This window comes from Polypterus senegalus, chromosome 4 (genome assembly GCF_016835505.1).
Source record: "Polypterus senegalus isolate Bchr_013 chromosome 4, ASM1683550v1, whole genome shotgun sequence".
In the NCBI taxonomy this organism is placed as follows: Eukaryota; Metazoa; Chordata; class Cladistia; order Polypteriformes; family Polypteridae; genus Polypterus; species Polypterus senegalus.
This window is the reverse complement of record NC_053157.1, coordinates 229,250,213-229,277,208: the sequence shown is the minus strand read 5'-3', so window position 1 is coordinate 229,277,208 and position 26,996 is coordinate 229,250,213. Positions and strand designations below refer to the sequence as shown.

General features: G+C 41.5%; 1 protein-coding gene across 1 annotated transcript; it reads right to left on the bottom strand.

Moving 5' to 3' along the window:
* Window positions 1-1,091: 1,091 nt before the first annotated feature.
* On the bottom strand, window positions 1,092-26,762 carry LOC120528112 (zinc finger protein OZF-like). The gene is made up of 3 exons (XM_039752150.1): window positions 26,647-26,762; window positions 14,483-15,098; window positions 1,092-3,699 (listed from the first exon to the last, which is right to left on the bottom strand). Exons 2-3 carry the CDS (start codon window positions 14,913-14,915, stop codon window positions 2,513-2,515), a joined length of 1,620 nt encoding a protein of 539 aa, XP_039608084.1. The 5' UTR covers window positions 14,916-15,098; window positions 26,647-26,762; the 3' UTR covers window positions 1,092-2,512.
* Window positions 26,763-26,996: the final 234 nt, after the last annotated feature.

The following is a 26,996-nucleotide window of genomic DNA, read 5'->3' as shown; positions in this document are numbered from 1 at the left end:
AATGAATTTTGAACCGTCTCTCTGGCCACGCCTATTTTGCTTAGCTGCTCAATTTGGCCAGATCAGCCAACTGTAGAAAGGCCCCTGGTGGTTCAAAACTTTTTCCATTTCATATTTCTTGTGGCTTCTGTGCTCCTAGTAATGTTCAAAGTTTTAAAATGATTTAACCTCCTTTACCTGATCTGTGCCTCAACACAGTTTGATCATAGAGGTCTACAAAGAGTTCCTTGGACTTCGATGTTTGGTTCTTAACCTGACACACAGTGTGAATTGTGGACCTCATAGACACAGGTTCATGTGTGCCTTTAAAATCAATTAAATTTGCCACAGGTGTCTGAAGAATACAGTCAAAACAATGCTGGAGTGGATTCAGGACTAGTCTCTGAATGCCGAATGTCCTTGAGTATCTCAGCCAAAGCCCAGACTTGAACCTGTTAGAATATCTGCGGAGAGACCTGATGAAGGAAGTTTACAGATTCTTTCTTATCTAGTCTCATAGATCTTCTGAAGATCTGCCTGGAAAAATTGGCCCAAATCCAGGTGTACAAAGCTTGTAGAGACTTAACCAAGTCTCAAGCCACTCAAGCGTTGCTCCACTACCTCCCAGCTCCCTTGCTGCATTTTCAGCAGTCCTTTTTATAGTCCTCCACCCGGAAGTGCTTCTGTCCTTCCATCCACGAGACTTGCCAGCACTTCCAGGTCAGATCGAGAAGTTGAGTTTTCTTTAGCCCAGAAGTACAGTACTTCTGGATTTCTGTCCCCATGACTCACTAGTACTTCTGGGCTATGGGGAAAGCATGACTCCCCAGGTCCCCCTGTAGCATCTGCTGGAGGCACCCATGGTACCCAGCAGGGCTGAGAAACTGAACTCCAAGTCCCAGGATGCCCAGGGAAGCTGCCATTTAGTGTTTTTGGGGAGGCAGTGTTCATCTGAGGGGCGTTCTGGCCAGATTGAGCTGCCAGCCGTCTCTTACAATGTGTATATTTGAAACTTGCACTAACTGAAAGAATTACTTCTAGGTATACAGTACACAAGGCAGGCCTCTTCACTTTTCATATAAGCTTATTAAAAGAATGCAATGAAGGCTGTGTTTAATGTTTGGTTCAAGACTTTTAATGTTTCTTGCACCAGCAGGACTAGCAACACATATTTTAATTGGATTGTAAGATATAACGACAGCTAATTGAAATGAATTGAAATGTAGCAGCATCTACACACTGAGGTGTCTTCTTCATCACTGGATCATTCAGTAAGAATTGTGACAACACTGAAGTCGTCATAATGTTGAACCCGACAAATGGAAGGTGCAACCTGAGAATTTAGCAGACTTTTTACATGTTATTCCCTCATTAGAGTTACTGGTAATAATTGAAGCAGTTGGATGCCGCCAAGATACAGACCTTAGAATTCTGCTACTTTGCTGTATAATCAGATTACAAGAAATACGATAATCTCCAATTTTACATTAGCATTTTGACATGTTAGTGAAACAAGATATGCATGGAATGGTGGGTTCACTGAAGCAAATTTTTACATACAATTACACTTCCTACCTTGGCCTTCTTTCAAAACTGTATTTTTATGATGCACCCTCTCTTATAAGTAAGTTAATTGCTAGAAAACTAGCACCAAATATTTAAGGATAACAGTGGAAAATGAATACTTGCCTCTCTATAAAGGCAGTAGGTCTCATTTGCTGAGAAGGTCAAAAACAGGTACCAGATGGCCCAGGATTCCAATTTACTTAATAGTAGGTATATCCATCAAGTGAAAAGGCTGACTTATTTAAGCCCATAAAGGTACATTGGTACAAGGACTTAAGCATTTAGATACAACTCGCTTCATTTTAAGTGTAATGACTGAAAAACACCAGCCTTTCCTCAAATGCTGGAAGAAAACATGACATATGATTAAGGCATGCTCGACTTTCTACTAAAACAGTGAAGGAGTAGATTTTGCTTTGTACCCATTTCTGCTGTATTCCTTCATTTTTGTGAGGGACACGGCCAACTGCTTTTTTGTCTTTCCTGGGCCTTTCTCATGCCAACAGCTTATAATGGGTCAATAGCCAAAGATACAAAGGATAGAAACTATGTTTACATTCATGAAGATTGCTGATGCATGAGAAGTATTTCCCATACTCAGAACAGTGTTGCGACTTCTCACAGTTTTGAATCTATTATCCTCATAATTACAGGGTAAGATCCACTATTACATCAGATCAACCTTAAGTATTGTTTTTTGTTTTTACTCAGATTTGTTACTTTGGTTTCTTTTTTTGGATTCAGTAAGGAGCAATTGTAATAGACAATTCCAATCAGTTAAATAAATATAAGTTAGATAATTACAGTTTTTCATTTCTTATGTTCAATGCCAGAATGATATCATATTTCATCATCTCTTTTAGTAACAAGGTTAGAGAAGATTTTTTTTTTTTTTTTGGTCACTGAATCCACTCTTCTGGCATATCTATGTCTGCACAGAATACCCTACGAGATTAGTGATTCTTTCTTACTGGTTATTTTTTCTGGCGATACCACCTTTCCGATACCGGTATGTTTTATTTTTGGAATGAATTTTTGAGTGTGTTCGGAGATGGCTATGTTGTGAGAATCGCATGCCACAGACAGAACAGCCATGTGGTTTCTCTCCTGTGTGAACTCTTATGTGTCGCTGGAGGTTGCTCTTGCGTGAGAACCGTTTCCCACATTCAGAACAGCCATGTGGTTTCTCCCCTGTGTGAATTCTCGAGTGTGTGAGAAGGTGGCTAAGTTGTGAAAACAGCTTACCACATACAGAACAACAATGCAGCTTCTCTCCAGTGTGAACTCTTATGTGTGTCTGAAGGTGGCTGAGTTGTGAGAATCGCTTGCCACATTCAGAACAGCAATGTGGCTTTGCTCCAGTGTGAATTACTTTGTGTCTCTGCAGACTGCTCATTTGGGAAAACTGCTTGCCACAGTTAGGACAACAGTGTGGTTTTTCTCCAGTATGAATTACTGCATGTCTCTGAAGACTGCTTATTTGTGAGAACTGTTTGCCACAGTCAGGACAACAGTGTGGTTTCTCTCCTGTATGAATTCTCTTGTGGGCATGTAGGCTTCCAATGCGAGAGAATCGTTTGCCACACTCGGGACAGCTGTGTGGCCGCTCTCCAGTGTGAATTCTCATGTGTGCTTGAAAACTGCTTACATACGAGAAACGCTTACCACATTCAGGACAGCAATGTGGCTTCTCGCTGGAGTGAATAATTGAATGTAAATAAACATGTCCTAGCTGTGAGAATCTCTTCCCACACTTAGAACAGGAATATGGCTTTTCTCCAGTGTGAATTCTCATATGTGCCTGAAAACTGCTTATGTAGGAGAATCGTTTACCACACTCAGGACAGCAATACGGCTTCTCACCAGTATGAATGATTGCATGCCTCTGAAGGCTGCTTGAATGGGAGAACTGTCTCCCACACTGAGAACATGAAAACTTTTTCTGAATTGCCGTGTGTATCTGAAGACTGGTTCTCTCTGAAAATTCTGAGTGAGATATTTTGTTTTGTAAATTGCTGATATTTAATTCAGTTCTGCTATCTTGCAAAGAACCCAAATTCTCATTTTCTAACACAAGATCCCTGTTTTTCATATTTTCATGAGGAGTGCTCTGGGCACTTGAAGATGAGGAGCAGCTGCTGTTTTCTTGTAAATCTGTTGAAAGACAAAAAAAAAAAAAAAAAGGAATTTGTGGCATTAAAGAAATAAACATTGACTGGGATCAATCAAATTATGAAAAATATCAATAATTCCTCTTATGGTAAGGAAGTAGACAAGATGACCACATATAAAATAAACATGCAAACAAGTGTTAAGCCACCAAGAAAACAAAATCAAATCAAAAATAAAAACTTTGCTTTCAAACCATTTTAACTCATGAGGGGTCAACAGTGGCAACACACTAAGTTGGGCAGAACAGGCCATCTTAACATCAGCAACATTTTCAAGATCCTCCAGGGAAATTCACAGACATTTCTAGGCTTGCCATTTATTCCAGGTCTGCACTTGATTTACTGATAATGTTCCATGTCTACTACATACTTAATGACAAACCACATCATTCTGGTCTTCTCACTCTGGAGAAGCAGTGTTTGTCTTCCATGGTTTTCCAATTTTTGCTGCTCTCCTCATCTTATCACTAAGAGTGAAATGAGCAACCCTGCACAGTAACCTCATTTTGTCTGTTGTTATTCACAACTTTATTTTAGTCACTACCTACAGCCTTTGAACATAGGTGATGGAGTGTAGGGATATGTGGACTGAGCAGTAAGACAAAACTTTGTTTAACACCCTTTTCAGTAATCTCCACCTGAATGGGGGTACCCCAAAACAAAGTGTTTTTATTCAAAAAGGAAAGACAGTCAATTTTTCAATAAAACTTGACAGATAACTTCTCAAATGTGACAGAATCTGTGTTTGTGTCAAATTTAAACATTCTTTTACTCAGAAACTGCTGCTAAACTAGAAAAACAAATCAGTGCACACAGTAATTATTTCAAATTTTTGATTTCTGATACAGTATATCTCATGCACAAATAATATGAGGGTGGTATTTTTTCATTCCATACACCCACAGCTGTGTCTCATTATGTCCGTTGTGTACCACCAGGCTGGCACCACCACAGACAAGTGTAGGACACAAGTTCAAGACACACACGTTGTTTATAACTCATGGGAAACAACTTCTGTATCCAGCAGTGGGCGTTAGAAAATAATTCATTCCAACGAGGGAGCTAATTCCGTCATGTTACATAACCCGAATCTACATAGATATGATATTAAAAAGCGATACCCCTGCCTTAGTGATACGGTGGTAAGAAATCACACAGGAGAAACAACTTAGTTTTTTTTAATAACGGCTTACGCTGCATAACAGATGAAGGAAGCCAATGGCAAGAACCCAGTTTGGGAGTGGAGGCCCGATGTATAGAGTCTGCCATTTTCAATGCTGTGTTGGAAGGATTTTCAGGATTGGATGACGTTATCTCCCATCTCTCCGTCAGCTTCAAAGGTGTGCCGGGCAATGTTTCAAGGCTTTATACTCTTTTTTCATGTGTAGGCCCCCACTTAGGTGAATAATACAATTCCAAACAAGGCAAAGAGGATACAATTTCATGCTGACTCTGACAGAAGAAAAATAGTGCACGACTGTTATCAGTCTGATGGCATGTTTCCCCAGCTGTCTTTATCTGTCTTGTCTTATGCTTTGCCTAGAAGTTCTAAATGAGGAGCACCTGTGCTAAATCTGGCTCTGTGCATGTGAGTAGAAAGAAAAGTAGATTTATAAAATATATTTGTAGTGAGGAAAGTGACATATTAAACTTATGTTCTGATTACACCTTTCCCCGTTTCCCACAAGTACAACACGGTTGCAGCACAAGCATAGCACAATACTTTTCCTTCTCTCTTTCTTTTCTTTCTCCTCCACTTCTCTGGTCAAGCTGGACCTTCCCTTTCACTCTTGCTGATACCCGTCTGTCACAAATCACTCCTGACACTCTTCTCCACCCATTCCACCCTGCCTGCACTCTCTTTTTCACCTTTCTTCCACAATCCCCATTACTCTGTAATGTCGATCTCAAGTATTTAAACTTCTCTACCTCTGCTAACTCTACTCCTTGCATCCTCACCATTCCACTGACCTCCCTCTCAGTCACACACATGTATTCTGTTTTGTTCCTACTGACCTTCATTCCTTTCCTCTCTAGAGCATATCTCCACCTCCCTAGGGTCTCCTCAACCTGCTCCCTGCTCTCACTACAGATTACAATGTCATCAGCAAACATCACAGTCCACGGGGACTCCTGTCTAATGTCGTCTGTCAACCTGTCCATCACCATTGCAAATAAGAAAGGGCTTATAGCCGATCCCTGATGTAATCCCACCTCCACATTGAACACATCCGTCACTACAACCACAGACCTCAACCCATGACACAATCACTTTGTACATATCCTGTACAACTCTTACATACTCCTCTGCCACTCCCAACTTCCTCATACAATACCATAACCTCTCGAGGCACCCTATCATATGCTTTCTCCAGGTCCACAAATATATATATATACTTCTCCATCAACATCCCCAGAGCAAACATCGCCTCTGTGGTGCTCTTTCTTGGCACAAAACCATCCTGCTGCTCACTAATCATCACCTCCCTTCTTAACTGAGCTTCCACTACTCTTTCCCATAACTTCATGCTGTGGCTCATCAATTTTATTCCCCTGTAGTTACTACAGCTCTGCACATCCCCTTTATTCTTAAATATCTGCACCATTAGATAGATGATTATTTATTGTAGCGGGATCTACCACTCTTCTATACACAGACACAGCACTCAGGCAGGGTTGTGGCTAAGTAAATCTGTTCCCTGCATTGATAATGTTCCTTGCATCACCAATCAACGACAGGTGCTCATAGCGTGACCACAATCGGCTCAGATTTGTTTTTACAGTGAGCTGCCACAGCGGTGGGAGCCCGCCGTTGCTCCAGCAATTGAAAGGCTATCTTCCATAAACATGGCGATCGCACTTTGGAACGTTCTTCGGAATGTCATACCATTGGAGGGAGCAACCAAAGGAGTTTAGAAACCTTACAGCTTATTTATCACTTCTGTGTTATATCACTTAACAACCTTTTCCAAAGACTACTCAGAAAAGCCCATTCATCTGTTGCGCAATCACACACATTATGGTTTTTGTGGAAGATTCAGTCATAAATGCATACAACAGTCAGATGTAACATTAAAACCACCAGCCAGATATTGTGTAGGTGCCCCTTTTGCCCCGAAAACAGTTCTGTCCCATTCAAGACATGGACCCTACAACACTTCTGAAGGTGTATTGTGATATCTGGTACCAGCACATTGGCAGCAGATCCTTTATGTCCTGTAAGATATGAAGTGCACCTCGATGAATCTGACTTGTATTTCTAGCTCATACTCAATCAGATTGAGATCTGGGGAATTTGGAGACCAAGTGAACACCTTGAACTCTTTTGTCATGTTCCACCAACCATTCCTTATCAATTTTTGCAGGGCGGTAGGGTCCATTATCCTGCACCACCATCAGAGAATGCCATGAAGGGGCGTACTGTGGTGTGCAACAATCTTTCGGTAGGTGGTATGTGTCAAAGTCACATCCACGTGAATGCCAGGATCCACATTTTCCCAGTAGAACATTGAACAATGCATCACACAGCCTCCACCGGCTTGACTTCTTCCCAGTAGTGCATCCTGCTGCCATCTCTTCCCTAGGTAAACAATGCACATGCACCTGGTCACCCGTATAGTTTACAAAGAAAACATGATTTATAAGACTAGGCCACCTTTTTCTTTGCTCCATGGTCCAGTTCTGACACTCATGTGCCCATTGTAGGTGTTTTCGGCAGTGGACGGGGGTCAGCATCTAAGCAGCCCCATACACATCTAGCTGTGATTTTCTGTGTGTTCGGACATCTTACTCTCATGGCCAGCATTATGTTTTTCAGCAATTTGTGCTACAGTAGGTCTTCTGGAGGATTGGACCACATAGGATAGTCTACATTTCCCATGTGCATCAATGCATCATAGGCATCCATGACCCTGTTGCTGGGCCACTGGTTGTCTGTCCTTGGACCACTTTTGGTAGGTACTAAGCACTGCATACCAGGAACCCCCCACAAGCCCAGCCATTTTTGGAGATACTCCGACTCTGTTGTCTAGCCATCACAATTTGGCCCAAGGCAAAGACACAGGATCCTTATGCTTGCCCATTTTTCCTGCTTCCAACACATCACCTTCAAGAACTGACTGTTCGCTTACTGCCTAATATACAGTATCCCACCCCTTGACAGGCACCATTGTAATGAGATAATTAATGACATTCACTTCACCAACAGTGGTTTTAATGGTGTGACTGATCGGCATTATATATATATATATATATATATATATATATATATATATACTGCCCAAAAGAATTAAAGGAACACTTTTTAATCAGAGTATAGCATAAAGTCAATGAAACTTATGGGATATTAATCTGGTCAGTTAAGTAGCAGAGGGGGTTGTTAATCAGTTTCAGCTGCTGTGGTATTAATGAAATTAACAACAGATGCACTAGAGGGGCAACAATGAGATGACCCCCAAAACAGGAATTGTTTAACAGGTGGAGGCCACTGACATTTTTCCCTCCTCATCTTTTCTGACTGTTTCTTCACTAGTTTTGCATTTGGCTACAGTCAGTGTCACTACTGGTAGCATGAGGCGATACCTGGACCCTACAGAGGTTGCACAGGTAGTCCAACTTCTCCAGGATGGCACATCAATACGTGTCATTGCCAGAAGGTTTGCTGTGTCTCCCTGCACAGTCTCAAGGGCATGGAGGAGATTCTAGGAGACAAGAAGTTACTCTAGGAGAGCTGGAGAGGGCCATAGAAGTTCCATAACCCATCAGCAGGACCAGTATCTGCTCCTTTGGGCAAGGAGGAACAGGATGAGCACTGCCAGAGCCCTACAAAATGACCTCCAGCAGGCCACTGGTGTGAATGTCTCTGACCAAACAACCAGAAAGACTTCATGAGGGTGACCCAAGGGCCCCATGTCCTCTAATGGGCCCTGAGCTCACTGCCCAGCAGCATGCAGCTCGATTGGCATTCGCCATAGAATACCAGAATTGGCAGATGCACCACTGGTGCCCTGTGCTTTTTACAGATGAGAGCAGGTTCACCCTGAGCACGTGACAGAAGTGAAAGGGTCTGGAGAAGCCATGGAGAACATTATGCTGCCTGTAACATCATTCAGCATGAGCAGTTTGGTGGTGGGTTAATAATTGTCTGGGGAGGCATATCCATGGAGGGTCACACAGACCGCTACAGGCTTGACAATGGCACCTTGGCTGCCATTAGGTATCAGGATGAAATCCTTGGACCCATTGTCAGACCCTATGCTGGTACAGTGGCTCCTGGTGCAAGACAATTCCTGGCCTCATGTGGTGAGAGTATGCAGGCAGTTCCTGGAGGATGAAGGAATTGATACCATTGACTGGCCACCACACTTTCCTGAACTAAATCCAATAGAACACCTCTGGGACATTATGTTTTGGTCCATCCAATGCCACCTGGTTGCACCTCAGACTGTCCAGGAGTTCAGTGATGCCCTGGTCCAGATCTGGGAGGAGATCCCCCACAACACCATCTGTCATCTCATTAGAATCATGCACCAATGTTGTCAGGTATGTATACAAGAACACAGGGGCCATACAAAGTGCTGCGTACAATTTTGAGTTGCTGCAATTAAATTTTGGCAAAACGGACTAGCCTGCCACATCATTTTTTCACTCTGATTTTTGGGGAGTCTTTGAATTCAGGGCTCTGTATGTTGATCATTTTCATTTCATTCAAACGATGTGGCATCCTTTCGTTCCTAACACATTACCCAGTCTATATCAGTATAGATATCCAGGAGGATTTCTTTTTCCAATTGAGATCTGATGTGTTTTCAAAGTGTTCCTTTAATTTTTTTGAGCAGTTTATATAGTTGAGACCAACAGCTTCCATCCCCTCAACTAAAGACTTTCAAACTCTCAGGTTTCCCAGCTCCACACATGTCATATTCCCATACATTCCCTGCGCTATGTCAATTAGGGTCTCTGCTTTATTTCTTAAGTGGTGATGTCACAATAACAGCTAAGAGGCCTATTGATTTCAGATTTCATTTGCTACCTCAGATTTTCATTGGGTCAAAAGTGGCCATTCACTAGGCTGAATGGCTGTTTAAACAGCCCAGAAAATTCCAGAAATTGATGTTATGGTTTAAATAAATCACTGATTGGCCAACTGTCTTCATTGGATTAACTCGGAGTGTATGTGTGGCCATATTAAAGGGCCTACCTTTAAAGTCAGTGACTTGTTGCCTTGGGGAAAATCCAAGACCTCTGAAAACAAATTCTGGACCACCTCAAGTCAGGTTCCTCCTTAGAAGTCATTTTCAAACAAATAAAGGTACAAGCCTTCTGTACAAACTATTGTACACAAATACAAATATTCCAGGACCACACAGACACTGAATCATCCAGGAAGAAGGCACAGATTTGCTCACTGGGATGAACAAACTTTGTTGTGAAAAGAACAACTGAACCTCAAGACAACAACAAAGGGTCAGGTATCAAAGTATCTACAGTACATCCACCATTAAGAGTGCCCTTCATCATCACCATGGCCCAAACGGCTGTTATTCAAGGAAGAGGTTCCTACTCAAAGACCATGTTTAGACATCATGATCGCTACTATGTACGGAGGGAGAAGGGTGAGGCTTTTAAGCCAAAGAACATGATTTCATCAGTGAAGCATGGGGGTGACAACAATATATTGTGGGGGTACAGGAACTGGGACACTTCAAAAAATAAACAGCATCACACGGAAGAAGGATCATCTAGAAATTCTGGAGCAACACTTCAAGACATCAGTCAGAAAGTTCAAACTTGATCAGAAATTGGTCTTCCAGCAGGACAATGATGCTAAGCATACCTACAAAGTTGTTAGAAAATTGCTTAAAGACAACAAGGTGAAAGTTCTAGAGTGGACATTACACAGCTCTGACCTAGATCCTAAAGAACATTTGTAGGCGGAACTTCAAAAGTATATCTGAGCACGGAGGCCCACAAACCAGCCTCAGACCAGTTTGGCAAAGGTTTTGGTCTATTGGCTCTAGACGTTGGACAGAAAACCTACAGATTTGCTTGCTTTACCTCTCTCTCTCACCAAACTGATGAAAGACCATCTCACACACCATGAACTGAAAAGGGCAACACAATGAAGAGCACAGCTCAGCAGCCATATTGAGACAGGCATGAAGCCTGTTCTGAAGAGAGTTGACCACAAATGATGCCTTAACTAGAGATATTTTAAGTTACTAATAAGTCTGTGTGCTGCCTGAAACACATCTAAATTTATCAGGTTGTATGTTTATCGATATTCAAATGTACTTTGCATAGTATTATTATTTATAAATATTATCAATAATACATTGTTTAAATTGTAACATAACCCCTGCTTGTCTTTTACTACACCTATTTGCCTGAAGGTTATACATGTAGAAGTGAAGGTGGGGAGAAGTTATATGGTACAGTACCTTATAAACAGTGGTATGTCTGGGAGATTTGAGGCAATCTGACAAAGACTACACATTAATAATACAAAAGGGGAAAGGAGAGTAATAGAGAACTCTACCAAGACAAAACAATGACAAACATAAAATTTGAATGTCTGTAGCAGAGATGATGGAATTTTTGGCCTCAACTTATATATCCAATTTAGAGTTGTCTTTCCTGACGACACTGGCCATTTTTATTTTAATGTTCATTTTCATGACTTTTGTCTATCTGTAGAATGTGCATACAAATGCGTAGTTGCTGATATAGTCTTCCAAACTTCATGGACTATGAACACCAGGCCTCCTCTAACACCAGATACAAACAGACGCAAGGCTCAAGTCCAGTGCAAACAAAAGCTTTAATTTGTGGGAAACGTTTCCAGCAACTATTCCCACCACTAAAGCACAGTGACATCAAGCACCAACCACAGTAGTAATCAGCACTCTGTCTTCCCTCTGTCACGGCCTCCTCCACTCCTCCTGCACGTTTCATCCTCTTCCTCCCGACTCTGGCTTCCTGAATGAGACGTGGCTGTTTCTTATATTCAGAATTCAGGTATTACTTCCGGTGCCACATAATTGTGGCTCGGTAGTACTTCCGGGTAAGGTGGTTTCCCTATATAAAAAGGGCTCAGCATTTCCTACAGCACCCATTGGTAGCTGGAAGCTCCCATGGAACCCAACAGGGCTGAGCCAACAAATATCAATTCCCATACCTGGAAAGGGGTCTCTCTTTGAACTGCCTTTCCCAAGGTTTCTTCCATTTTCCCTACAAGGTTTTGGGAGTTTTCCTTGTCTTCTCAGGGAGTCAAGGCTGGGGGACTGTCAAGAGGCAGGGCCTGTTAAAGCCCATTGCGGCACTTCCTGTGTGATTTTGGGCTATACAAAAATAAACTGTATTGTATTGTGTTGTATACAGCCCTGTGGGAATCCAAGGCACTGTTGCAACGAATGGGGGGCTGCCAAATACCAGCTCGGGGAAGACAGAGCACCATTTCCCCCATCCTTCCATTAAGGAGGTGTCCCGGCTGGATAATGATCCTGTCCATCCCTCACAGGACTTAATGCATGCTTAAATAAGAACACTGATTTTCTGTGTGTGTGTGTGAGAGAAATGCATATACTATGTACTTTTAAACAGAGTTCCAACATCAGCACGTGACATCATGTCTCTGATCACCCTGGCATGGTCATCTGGTAAAATAAAGCAATACAAATTAAAATTGTATGCAAACTGTGAGCTCCAGGTGCAAACATAAAACCACTCGGATGCACAGTTTGTAACTCTGTTACAGTGCTGTATACTGAGTGCTTCTTTAGGATTAACCCCTTGAGGGATACAAATGACCAATTTAAAAATAACAGTAAACTCCCTTGGTAGGTAAAAAGGATGGCACAATACAGTTAAGACTTACCAGCAAGGGGCTGCACGGTGGGGCAGTGGTAGCACAGCTGCCTCACAGTAAGGAGACCTGGGTTCACTTCCCAGGTCCTCCCTGCATGGAGTTTGCATGTTCTCCCCGTGTCTGCGTGGGTTTCCTCCGGGTGCTCCGGTTTCCTCCCAAAGACATGCAGGTTAGGTGTATTAGAGATACTAAATTGTACCTAAATTGTGTCCTGCAGTGGGCTGGCACCCTGCTTGGGATTTGTTCCTTCTTTGCAACCTGTGTTGGCTGGGATTGGCTCCAGCAGACCCCCGTGACCCTATGTTAGGATATAGCGGGTTGGATAATGACTGACTGACTGACTTCCCAGCACTGCAGTGTTTCTGCACCATTTGTTATTCACATAAACACACAGACCATCTCCGCACACATTACTTGTCTTGCACCGGTCCTGCATATGTACTATTTGTACATACGAGGTGAGGCACAAAAATAACCTGATTGGTAAAATAAAAACATTTATTGATGAATTACAGCATTCTAAACAGTGTCACCTTCTCTATATTCCCCCTCCCGATCTCTACACGTGTCTACCATTGATTGAAACAGAGCGGGAAGTCTTCTTGCTTGAGGCTCTTCAACAGGCTTGCTGTTTCTGTCTTCACTTTATCCATTGAAGAAAAATGTGTTCCCTTCAGGTCACTGTTGATTTTCAGGAACAAGTAAAAATCACAGGGAGGTAAATCGGGTGAATAGGGAGGATGATCGAGGGCAGGAATCTTTTTATCAATCCAAAACTGCTTTATGGAAAAAGCATCATGCGCAGGAGCATTGTCTTGGTGAAGCATCCACTCCCCTCTCCTCCACAAATCAGGCTAATTCTTCCTCACTGTCTCTCAAAGGGTTTTTAGGACCCGATTAGTAAGCCTGATTGACAGTTTGCCCTTCAGGAACCCACTCTTGGTAGACGATACCACAAATGTCAAAAATGACAATCAGCATTGCCTTGAATTTGGACTTGGTCATTTTTGCCTTTTTCATTCTCGGTGACATCTGGGTTTTCCAGTGCATGGACTGTCTTTTGGTTTCCGGGTCGTATTGGAAAACCCATGTCTCATTACATGTGACAACATTGTCCAATGCTCTTCAATTGTGTTCAAAATGTAAGAACAGATGTTTTTCCGGCACTCATTTTGTTCGGGTGAAAGAATTTTTGGTACCAGTTTTGCAAAAACTTTTGTCATGTGAAGGTGACAATCATTTTGAACAATCTGATTCACCGTTTTGATGCTTTCATCTGTCCGAAATGAGCATGGGTGACCTGGGCGTTGATCGTCTTCCACATTTTCTCGTCTTTCCTTGAAACGTTTCTGCCACTCAAAAACTTGTGTGCGAGACAAACTGTTATCACCGCACACTGTTTTTATCATTTCAGAAGTTTCTGTGGCCGTTTTGTTCAATTTCGCAAGAAATTTGATGTTGATTCACTGTTTGGTTTTTTCACCCAACATTATCACAGCAACTTGTGTAGCGATTGTTGTGCAGACACGGAGTGGGCTATTCACAGGATATATGTGGCTGGTCGGTGGTTTGAGAGAGTGTGTAGGTGGGGGATATAGTTCTACGATGTCCAGCCAACCTCCAGAGGGTTTTCCAGGAAAGCCCCAAGCATAGTCTAGACCGGTTATTTTTGTGTCTCACCTCGTATGTTGCACCACGGTCCTGGGGAACATTATTTTGTGCTACTGTATACTGCAACACTGTGCATGGATGGTATAATAAAGCCATTTGACTTAAAAATGAAATCAATAATTACTGTCTTACCTTAACCCATCATACAGATTTACTTAGGCAATGCTGGGTAGTTCACTTATACATCTGTATAAGAAGGATCAATATTTTCACATATTTTATCACTTACATTTTTCAAGTTGACTTGAAAAGCAGAGCTCATCATTTTCTGTCTGGCTGCACATCTCCTTCATGACTGTGTCATCAACCTCGACTGCTTCAGGCTTTACATCGGAAGAGGACAGAGAATGAAAGCATCCTCTCATCTGATTGGACCCAAAATCAGTCAGCTCTTCCTTTACTGTTGGACTGCAGCTGAAAATGGAGTCATGTTCTGAAGAGGCATCTTGTTTAAAACAATGCTGATTATTATCATTTGTTATTTTACTACTGGGAGACACAAGCTCAGATGAGGTCCTTTTAGTGCAGATGACCACCTGCTCATAACTCTTTGTTTCAGAATCAGAGGAATCTTCTTGTTTTATGTCAAGACCTGCCTGTGTTAAGCAAAATGATTCCCATTCACAATCCTCTTCTTTAATCTGGGCCACTCTTTGATCCATAGTATGAGCTGCTATTGCTATGTTCACAGAAGGATCCACCTCATCCCTGTGTTGACGCCTTTCTTCTAAGTTTTCTTCATCAACGTCTTGCAACAGAGATGCCACAAATCACTGTGTTGAACAATGTCAACTAAGAACGTAATCTGCTCACCTTCTTTTATGAGAAGGTTATAGTTGTCACAGCTGAAAAAAATGAAAATGAATATGGTTTAGTTAGTGATTGGTTTCGAATTTCTTTTGCACAAAAAGAAATAATAAGACAGCATGTGACAATTAAAAGGAGTGATAAGTAGGGACTGCTATTGCAAGGAAAAGAAGTCCATGAGGAAACATAAAATACTGTCGTGGTGTGCAGAGGATATGTTCAGGAAAATGGCTTCCAATCTCAGTCAAGGGGCACCCTCTGTGGCTGCAGTTTTTGATCCCACCAACTCCACAAAGAGCGAGCTGATTTTCCCAAAATTAATGTCATTCCTTAATTAGCTGGTCTTTTTTAACCCTTCTCATTCTGAAATTAGAAAAGACAGACACAATGAAATTCACATTCATAAGAAGTTTAGAAATATTTGTATTTTTGCCATTGCTTTAACTTACAGTTGTAGCCAAAGTAAAGACTTTCAAAGTCCATGTTTCTCAACTCCATGCATGTCAAGTTACCACACATTGCTTGTATTATATCTGTTAGGGTGTCTAATTAATTTATGCAAGTGGTCATGTCACAATACAGTCATGGCCAAAAGTCTTGAGAATGACCCAAGTATTAGTTTTCACAAAGTTTGCTGCTTTAGTATTTTTACATCTTTTTGTAGTAGAATGACAAGTATTTCATAAGTTAAAAGCTTTCATTGACAATTCCATGAAGTTTATGCACAGAGTCAATATTTGCAGTGTTGACCCTTCTTTCTTTATCAAGACCACAAGTTCTCAATGAGCCACTTAGTTGTCACTTTTGCCTTATGCTCCATCATGCTGGACTGTTCATTGTTGGTCACCAAACTGTTCTTGGATGGTTGGGAGAAGTTGCTCTCAGAGGACATTTTGGTACCATTCTTTATTCATGGCTGTGTTCTTAGGCCCAAATTGTGAGTGAGCTCACTGCAATGGCTGACATGAATTGTCTCGGGATGCTTTACTGTTGGCATATATGACACAGGACTGATGGTAGTGCCACTCTTCTTTTCTTCTTCTCCAGATGCTCCAAACAATTGGAAAGGGGATTCAACAAAGAAAATGACTTCGCCCCAGCAGTCCAATCCCTGTCCCTTTTATAGAATACTAGCAAAATACCCGCGTTTCGCAGCGGAGAAGTAGTGTGTTAAAGAAGGAATGAAAAAGAAAAGGAAACATTTTGAAAATAACGTAGCATGATTGTCAATGTAATTGTTTTGTCACTGTTGTGAGTGATGAGTGTTGTTGTCATATATATATATATATATATATATATATATATATATATATATATATATATATATATATATATACATATCTATACATATACACATACATATACATACACATATATATACACACAATATATATATATATATATATATATACACACACACATATATAAACATATATATACATATACATACATATCTACATATATACACACACAGCTATTTCAGATCAGTGCAATACGCTGTTTGTTAAAACGGATGACTCCGCTCTTACGTGCAAGTCTGCGTGGATATTATGAACTATCGATTTGTTCAAGTTCTATTTAAATTTTAAATAGAAGGAATTTTTATTTAGTCGACAGAAATATCTTTGGTAGGAATGGTAAAACAGACAGGAATATTATTCCTGAATAAATCAACTCAAACCTTAAACAACTTATAATATTTTGCTCTCCATAAAAATATATCCTGTCTAAATTATACAAGTTAGAAATAAAGTAAACATTAAAAGAACAAACATTCAAATTTCTTTACTCTTATGTAATTTTATATATAAAAATAAACTTAGATTTTAAATATCCCAAAAGATTTTGCTCTCCATAAAAATATATCCTGTCAAAATTATACAAATTCAAATATGAACATGCTGCATAACAAAACCTGGAAATATAAATAAAATGTGTTCCTTTCAGCAATAACAAATCAAATCATTCAGTTGTCTTTGCTCATATGTCATTTTAGAGCTGGACGCCTGGCATCTTTTTGGCAACAGGTTCGTTTCTGTTTGGTGTGAGGTTCTGTGTTGTGGAGATTCTCAGGATGGATTGCAGGTGCTCATCAGTGAGGCGACTCCTGTGTGCTGTTTTGTTAGTCTTTATCACTGAGAAGAGCTTCTCACACAGATATGTGCTACCAAACATGCACAAGGTTCGAGCCGCATGTAGACGGACTTTTTGTTCTTCAAAGTCACCAAAGCGCCGTGCAAACTCAGTGCGCCAGTTTATCAGCAAAGTGCGATTTGGGAACACCGTAGTGACGACTTGGTTTAACATTACTTGGCAACAGGGAAAGTGGGGCAAGTGGTTGTGTCTCCCATAAAAGCAGCTCAATTGAAATCACTTTGTGATTGTGCACGGTAAAACGTCCGCTGAAGTGTCAGATTCTTATTTAATTCTTCTGCTTTCTGTATCTTCTGCATTGCATTCAGGTCTTTCAGGTTACCCTGATGTTTTGTTTTATAGTGCCGTCTTAGATTAAATTCTGTAATTACAGCCACATTAGCTCCACAAATGAGACACACGGGTTCAGTAAACATATACTCAGCCTCCCATCGGTTTTAAAGGCTCTATTTTCAGAATCAACTTTTCTCTTCAGCATCGTGTGAGCTAGCTTCGCAATAACTTGCAGCATCATAAGGTAGACTTGATTAACGCGTAACTGTTCGGCAAGGCAGCTGAAGCGCTGCATTATGGGATCTGTAGTTTATTGTGTTACCAGCGCTTCATATACCCGGCTTTAATAACAATAATACAGTATATAAAATGATCTCGGGCGGATATAATTACACGGGCGGATGTGGCCCGCCCTTGAGTTTGACACATATGGACTAAATAGAACTTGAAAAGATATATTTTTCAAATGTGATCGCGCAATTCAGATAGAGTTGACGCCACTACAGCCTGCATGCCTCAATAAGTCATCCTCCCTCGCTCTTACTTTTTACCGCTCATCTAATGAATACACTGAGTATGGCTTTACCAAAACAATCATTGATGGCTAATAAAGTATCCATTATTCGAGTATGTAGATCGGGATATATATATATATATATATATATACCCGCGTATCGCAGCGAGAAGTAGTGTGTTAAAAAGCTAGAAAAGAAAAGGGAACATTTTAAAAATAACGTAACATGACTGTCAATATACAGTATTTGTTTTGTGAGTGTTACTGAGTGTTGCTGTCATCAAGGATTTGATTATCATTATTTCTTTCAATCAGGTTCGTATTTGTAGGATGTGTTGTGTTCAAGTTACATTCCGTGTTTGTCAATCGCTGTAAAGATGACAGGTTTCATTCATCGATTCGTTTCTTACTGCATCAATAAACAGCTCGTCTTCTTCTTTATCTGAGACCTGACACACTGCATGCACGGGTTTTTTACACTGTCTTCCTTTAGCGGACATTGACTTTTTCCAACGTGTGCTTTGTTTCCGCAGTAGTTGGATTTATGAATATGCTTGTATGTATCAGACGCTTCATATTTTTGCTGCCTTTTCAATTGTGTAATTCGGTTTTGTTCAGCTCTTTGGAACTGTTGCTTTTATCTGTGCACTCGCCAGTTCACGTGAGCCACTCGGTGTACATGCATCGAAGGTTCCCAGCTGTGCTGGTGCCATCTCGTGCTATGTCCATGGCTGTATTTAATGTTACCTTAGTCCTGGCACTTAAAACTTTCTCTCGCAGTTTCGCTGAGTTTGTGTCAAACACCACCCTGACCATCTCATCTTCCTCTCCATAAGCACAGTCCTTCACCCGTGAATATTTACCCGTGGCAGTTTGCTATTGAATTGCCGCTGATGGACGGCCTTATATGGGCAGGCACTAAATTACAAACGCCAGCGGCAGCCTGTCTATGAACTTAATTTAAAGTGTAGGTTTACATCGTGCTTTGTTTCCGAAGTAGCAGAACTCATGAATATGGTTGTATATGTCACTTTCGCCGCTTCTTATTGTTTCGCTGCCTTCTCAATTATATAATGCATGTTTTCTTCAGCTTTTTGAGGTCTTCCTGGTTTTCTATGTACTGCGTGATTACGTGGGAGGCGTGATGATGTCACACGAAACTCCGCCCCCACGGCGTTGAAGCTCATCTCCATTACAGTAAATGGAGAAAAACTGCTTCCAGTTATGACCATTACGCGTAGAATTTCGATATAAAACCTGCCCAACTTTTGTAAGGAAGCTGTAAGGAATGAACCTGCCAAATTTCAGCCTTCCACCCACACGGGAAGTTGGAGAATTAGTGATGAGTGAGTGAGTGAGTGAGTGAGTGAGTGAGTGCTTTGCCTTTTATTAGTATAGATAAGACTGTCCCTGATGTTCTTCTTGGCTTCTTTGCTGCCCTTATTGACACCCACCAGGCTATCCTCTAAAAGTCTTTGTCTCCCTCACTGTGCATGCAGATGCACTCTCACCTGCCTGCTGCCATTCCTGAACAAGCTCTGCACTGGTGGTGTCCCACGAATCAACTTTAGGAGACAGTCCTCGCAGTTGCTGGACTGTCTTGGGCGCCCTGATGCCTTCTTCACAACAGCAGTGGAAATTAGTTTTTTTGGGGATGAAGTTCATTTTCATGGCAAACAGGGACTTTGCAATTAAATTAAACTCATCTGATCTCTCTAACATTCTGGAGTAGATGCAAATTGCCATAATAAAACCTGAGGCAGTGAACTTTGTGAAAATTAATATTTTGGCCACGACTGTAATAGCTATAAGACAGCTTTGTTTTGGGTTTTGTTTACTGCAACAGATTTTCACTGGATCAAATGTTTACTTCTACCAGGGTGATTATCTGTTTAAACATCCTGGAAGGTTCCAGAAATTGGTGTCATGACTTTTAGAAGCTTCTGAAAGGCTTGCACACAACTACAAATATCTAGGGACCACACAGGCATTGCATCATCCAGGAAGAGACACAAATGAACTCCAAGGGATGAATGAACTTTGTTGTGAAAGGTTCGACTGAACCCCAAAATAGCAAAGGAACCGGAAGAGATTGAAGGCATCAGGTACCAATGTATCTACATCCACCATTACAAGAATCTTTCATTGCACAAGCTGTTGCACAAGGAAGAAGTTCCTACTTAAAGGCCGCCATAAAAAAACAGACTGGAGTTTACAAGACACCACCAGGACAAAGACATGGGCCTTTTGGAGGCAAATTCTGTCGTCAGATGAAACAAAAACGGAACTGTTTGTCCATAATGATCACCACTATGTATGAAGAAAGAAGGGTGAGGCTTTTATGGCAAAGAACACTATCTCAAACTGTGAAGTATGATGGAGGCAGCATCATATTGTAGGGGTAAAGTGACCAAGGCACTTCATAAATTCAGTGTCATCCCAAGGAAGGAGGATTTTTTAGAAACTGCAAAACAACACCTCAATACATCAGCCAGAAAGTTCAAACTTGGTTGCAAATTGGTCTTCAGATAGGACAAGGATACTAAGCATACTTCCAAAACTGTAAGGCAATGACTTACAAACATCAAGGTACAAGTATTCGGGTGGCCATCACAAAGTTCTGACCTGAATTCCACAGAAACTGAAAAAGCAGATCTGAGCAAGAAGACCTGCAAACCTAACAGACTTAACACCTGGGGCCTCATGCATAACTCCATGCGTAGAATTCACACTAAAACATGACATAAGGACAAAAGCGTAAATGTGTCTACGCACAAAAAAATCCAGATTCATAAATCTGTGTGTACGCCAACTTCCACATTCTTCCGCTACATAATTCCCGGTCAGTGTGAAAAGTAACGCACATGCATGTGCCTGCCACACCTCCCCGACTCCTCCCAGGAATACACCTCTTTGAATATGTAAAGCAATATAAATAGCCCCTTATGCGCTCTGTGAAAAGACAATGGCAAAAGCACAAGGGAAAGAAGAATTTCAGCGAATATCATGTAGAGGCAAAGAAAAATGTACTATTTGTTGGTTTGAACAGTGGTATAAACAACAAAAGGAAGTTGATTGAGTGACAAAGAGTGTCAGAAAATACCGAAAGCTCAAGTTCACAAATTTGTTTTGTTTTGTATGTGTTCATTTATGTGCTCTGTGTGTGTGAATCACTACGTGCTTCTTAAACGGGCTTTCTCTTCCTCTGACAGGACACAGATTCCATTACATTCATGATATTACAGCCCTCTGAACAATTTAAATACTAATATGTATACTTGATATAATTTTCATAATAACAGGAATTAAAGCATATAAATCGGGGACAGATTGGCGTAGTGATAGTGACGAGCTGGCGCCATGTCCAGAGATTGTTCCTGCCTCCTGCAAGATGTTTGCTGCGCCGTGTGCAACCTTCGATGAAATATAGCCCTCAATTCCTGTCCTTCATTTTCTTTTTCAAGTAACCAATCACCACACAATCAGCTCTGTAATAGATGTTAAGCCATCTGTAAGCTTAGAACGCCGATTCTTCAAAACTTTTAAGGAACATTGAAATATCTTCGTAATACATTTTTAATTATTCCATCCATCTATCCATCCAGTGTCATGCCAGTCTCAGTAAGAATACTGCGCGAGGCAGGAACAATCCGTGAACGGAGTGCCAGCTCCTCACTAGCGCTGTGGCACCGTGTACTCACATGTTTAATTATTAACAAAATAGATTATTTAAATGAAGTTAAACATTATCTTTACAATGTAATAAACATATTTTACTGTATTTTATCTTAAAAATTATATCAAGAGCTCCAAGAAGATAGCACTTGGAAATCTAAATTGACTTAAAAACTAGTCATCACCAAATGTAAATACACGCTTTATAAAGTGGCTCAGGTTGTGCAACATTATAACTGTATCGCAAGTTTACAGTGAGGTAATTTTACTTATGAGTACAAACAGTTCTACAAGGAGCACTTGATGGACTGATTGAGTGTGTTTAGAGCTCTTGAGATTAAACTGTTTCTGAACCACGAGGCCCCTACAGGAAAGGCTCTGAAGCGTTTGCCATATGGGAACAGTTCAATAGACAGTGCGCAAGACTGAGGCAGCGTGTGCTTGATGCTGCATACCGATAACTCTCTTTCCGATCAGCTACTGTAGAGCTGTGATTCCACACTCAAATACAGTGGGATAAATACAGAGTGGTGCACTGAGAGTGACAACGCTAAAGCAGCTATGGTTTTTGGAATAGTCTGGCCATTCCGTGGACCATTATGTAGTTACGGGTTGATTAAAATCAGATGCCTTAAACTAATAAACGATATGTGGTTAATTTCAGTGCATTTGATAAAGCCGCATCAGGGATGTGAATGTAAAAAAGAAAGGGAAACCACACTTGAACAAAAGCACTGCATTGACGCTTGGTCCTGCCAGTTTGCAAAACCGAGTGAAGAACTTGTGTACACCAGGGATTAAGCTGGCTTGAGAATGTGCATGGCTCGGGTGTATGCAACATTTTTGTGCATACACACCATTTATACATAAGGCCCCTGGTCTGTTGGGATGAATGGGCAAAAAGCCCTGCCAGGTATTGTGAGAAACATGTGGAAGATGACTCTCATTATTTAAATCATGTAAAGCCATTAAAAGGCAAGTCCACTGAATATTAAGAAAGTGCATGGAAACCGCTGAAAATCTGACACAGTAGATTGTCACTTAGTGATTATCGTGATGTTAGCACTTACAGAAATAAAGCAGACACCCTAAATGATATAACACTGGCCATGTCTTTCAAAACAATGTACACAGCTGGGAAACATGGGAGTTTGAAAGCCTTTAACTTAAGTGGATGAAAACATTTGACTTGAATTGTATTAAATCCCTTTCTTTATTTTGTTGTTAATTCACATTTGTCTGTGTATTTTTGTCCCTTAAGTGACAGTGTGCAGAGTCGACATTGGGGTAACTAACACTGAATGGTGAAAGTGTGACACCACTTGTGAGTCAGACCCACCAATGTGTTCACTAGTTCTTTCTTCTTCAGGCTGCTCCCATTAGGGGTTGCCACAGCGGCTCATCTTGTTCCATATATTTCTGTCCTCATCATCTTGCTCTGTCACACCCATCACCTGCATGTCCACTCTCACCACATCCATAAACCTTCTCTTAGGCCTTCCTCTTTTTCTCTTGCCTGCCAGCTCCATCCTTAACATCCTTCTCTCAATATACTCAGCATCTCTCCTCCGCACATGTCCAAAACAATACAATCTCACCTCTGCACAAACCAGGGTGTTTCTTCTTGCCAATCCCAAGCCCGGATAAATGGGGAGGGTTAAATCAGGCAGGGTGATCGGTGTAAAATTTTCTTAGATCAATATTTGCACAACAATTCAGATTTCCAAGGCCTGATTTAACAATGGCCACCACTAATACTGAGAGAAGAAGAGGAGGATGGCATGTCCAGAGGCAGGAGGAGAGGAGGAAGGGTAGGAGAGTGAAAGCGAGGGTAGGAACATTGAATGTTGGCAGTATGACTGGTAAGGGGAGAGTGTTAGCAGATATGATGGAGAGAAGGGTGGCTGATATATTGTGCATGCAAAAGAACAAATGGAAAGGGAGTAAGGCCAGGTGGATTGGATGCGGGTTTAAATTGTTCTACCAAGGCGTGGATGGGAGGTGAAATAGGATAAGGGTTATCCTATGCAGAAGGGTCAGTCTGAAGAAGACTGGAGACTTCAAAGTGGTTGCAGGGGCAAGTGTTGTTAGGCAGCATAGGATGGTGGTCTGTAGGATGATGTTGGATATCAAGAAGAAGAGGAGAGTGAGGGCAGAGCCAAGGATCAAATGGTGGAAGCTGAAAAAGGAAGACTGTAAGGAATAGGTAAGACAGGCACTGGGTGGCAGTGAAGAGTTATCAGACAGCTGGGCAAATGCAGCAGAAGCGGTAAGGGAGATGGGTAGAAGAGTGCTTGTTGTGACATGTGGACAGAGGAAGGAGGACAAGGAAACCTGTTGGTGGAATGGGGAAGTGCAGGAGAGTATACAGAGGAAGAGGATGGTGAGGAAGAAGTGGGATAGTCAGAGAGATGCAGAAAGTAGACAAGAGTGCAAGGCAAAGAGAAACGTGTCGAAGGCTAAAGAAAAGGCGTATGATGAGTTTAATAAGAGGTTGGACATTAAGCAAGGAAGAAAAGGAATGGTGGGATAGACAGAGGGGCCGAGCTGAGAAAGATGTGCAGCAGGTTAGGGTCATAAAGGATTAAGATGGAAACAAACTCACAAATGAGGAGAGTGTGATGAGCAGATGGAAAAAGTACTTTGTAAGACTGATGAATGAAGAGAATCAGAGAGAGAGAAGGTTGGATGATGTCGGGATTTTGAATCAGGAAGTGCACAGGATTAGCAAGGAGGAAGTAAGAACAGCTATGAAGAGGATGAAGAATGGAAGGGCCGTTGGTCCAGATGACATACCTGTGGAAGCATGGAGGTTTTTAGGAGAGATGGCAGTGGGGTTTTTAACAAAATTGTTTAATGCAATCTTGAAAAGTGAGAGTTTGCCTGAGGAGTGCAGAAGAAGTGTACTGGTGCTGATATTTAAAAATAAGGGGGATGTGCAGGACTGCAATAACTAGAGGGGAATAAAATTGATGAGTCACAGCATGAAGTTATGGGAAAGAGTAGTGGAAGCTCAGTTAAGAAGGGAAGGTGATGATTAATGAGCAGCAGGATGGTTTCATGCCAAGAAAGAGCAACACAGATGTGATGTTTCCTCTGAGGGTGTTGACGGAGAACTTTAGAGAAGGTCAGAAGGAGCTGCATTGTGTCTTTGTGGACCTGGAGAAAGCATATGACAGGGTGACAAGAGAGGAGCTGTGGTATTGTATGAGGAAGTCGGGAGAGGCAGAGAAGTATGTAAGAGTTGTACAGGATATGTACGAGGGAAGTGTGACAGTGGTGAGGTCTGTGGTAGGAATGACAGATGCATTCAAGTTGGAGGTGGGATTACATCAGGGGTCGGCTCTGAGCCCTTTCTTATTTGCAATAGTGATGGTCAGGTTGACAGATGAGATTAGACAGGAGTCCCCATGGACTATGATGTTTGCTGATGACATTGTGATCTGTAGCGATAGAAGGGAGAAGGTTGAAGAGATATGCTCTAGAGATGAGAGGAATGAAGGTCAGTAGGGACCACCAAGACAGAATACATGTGTGTGAATTAGAAGGAGGTCAGTGCAATGGTGAGGATGAAGAGAGTAGAGTTGGCGAAGGTGGAGTTTAAGTACTTGGGATCAATTGTAAAGAGTAATGGGGATTGTGGAGGAGAAGTGAAAAAGAGAGTGCAGGCAGGGTGAAGTGGGTGGAGAAGAGTGTCAGGAGTGATTTGTGACAGACGGGTATCAGCAAGAGTGAAAGGGAAGGTCTACAGGACGGTAGTGAGACCAGCTATGTTATATGGGTTGAAGATGGTGGCACTGACCAGAAAGCAGGAGAAGAGCTGGAGGTGGTAGAGTTAACGATGCTAAGATTTGCATTGGGTGTGATGAGGATGGACAGCATTAGGAATGACTACAGTAAATGATAAATAAAATAATGAGAACACCTGGAAAAAAATTATAATAATGAAAATCTTAAAACACAACCATACAAAAGCACTAAATTATCTCCAAGTAGCAGACAATTGCTTTTAATATTTTAGTAAAATTTAGCAAATCCGTTTTTAAATTCCTTCTATCAAAACCTTTGTCATTCATTGCTGTTTGCTCATTGTTAATTGTCTTTAATATTCTGCAGGAAAACTATAAAAAAACATGAATGCATTAAAAAAGAGAGAGTAAGGAACTTATAATGTGTAATACATCTATATTTCTCATGAATGTAAATCCCTTGCTATTGCTCCTTCCTAAATGGAGAAAAAGAGCAAAATAGCAACTAATTAAACGACGATATTAACATAAAATTACTGACTGACTCTAAAACGGGTTAGAACAAAATCTGCAGCTACATGGATCTCCAGCACTGGTATTTAGAATCCATTGCTTTATAGAATTAAAATTCATTCATACAACTTTTAAATCGATACTTCACATATGAAGGTTACTCCCACGCTGAAAACGATGGCGAGGTATGAGACAACACGTTTCGTCCGTTCTCCCTCAGCCTGATCCTTGGCGTTGCACTACGCCCGACACAACTTGCCGGCTGCTCTTGAATCCCCACCCCCTCCGGCCTCCTGTCAATTTGCAGTACACCCCGTCTCGGGACGGGAGCCCACACGCCCTCCTACCCCAACCTGCACGGATCTTTACGCTCGGCCTGACTCACTCGCGACGCTGCCCTTCTGTTAATTGGACTCCCTGCCGAGTCGCTGTCTACTCTCTGTTTTCACATCTCCCTCCCCACTAGTTCCCCATACACTTTCATACGCAGCTTTGCTGTCTGCTTGTCATCGGGACGTACGCCCACGCTGTTATTCTATTTTTAAAACTAGACACCTGGTCGTGCACGGACCTCTCTCATTCAGACTACTGGTCGCTTACTGCCCACTCCCAGGGACTCCCCGGCCGTGCGCTGCCATCTTCTTTCCTCATTCCCCGTGAATCACACTAGCCTCCGTGAGCCTGAGCGGGCTTGTCCACCGCACCTACCTCTTGTGTCAGCAGGTCACCCCTGTAGCCGTCTATCTAATGGAAGCTACAAATTACCGCAACAAAAAGGACTTTCCCGAGCAACTCGTTTACAAGTTCTCTTCTGATAACGTTGTTGGCAGATTTCATACCCGAAAGCATGTTACTGCCATCTACTGTACGGAGGTTAAGTAAAAGCGCTTTCCTTACTGGAATACTGTATAATGGCTAGATATCGGGAATTCGCGGTGAATAACCAGATACTGTGAAGCAGAGATCTGGGGAAACGGACATGAAGCAGGAAGCATTATTATCTCTAGAATGTTTTAATAATGTCTTTAAAAGTTAACTCTATATTAAGACCTTTAATA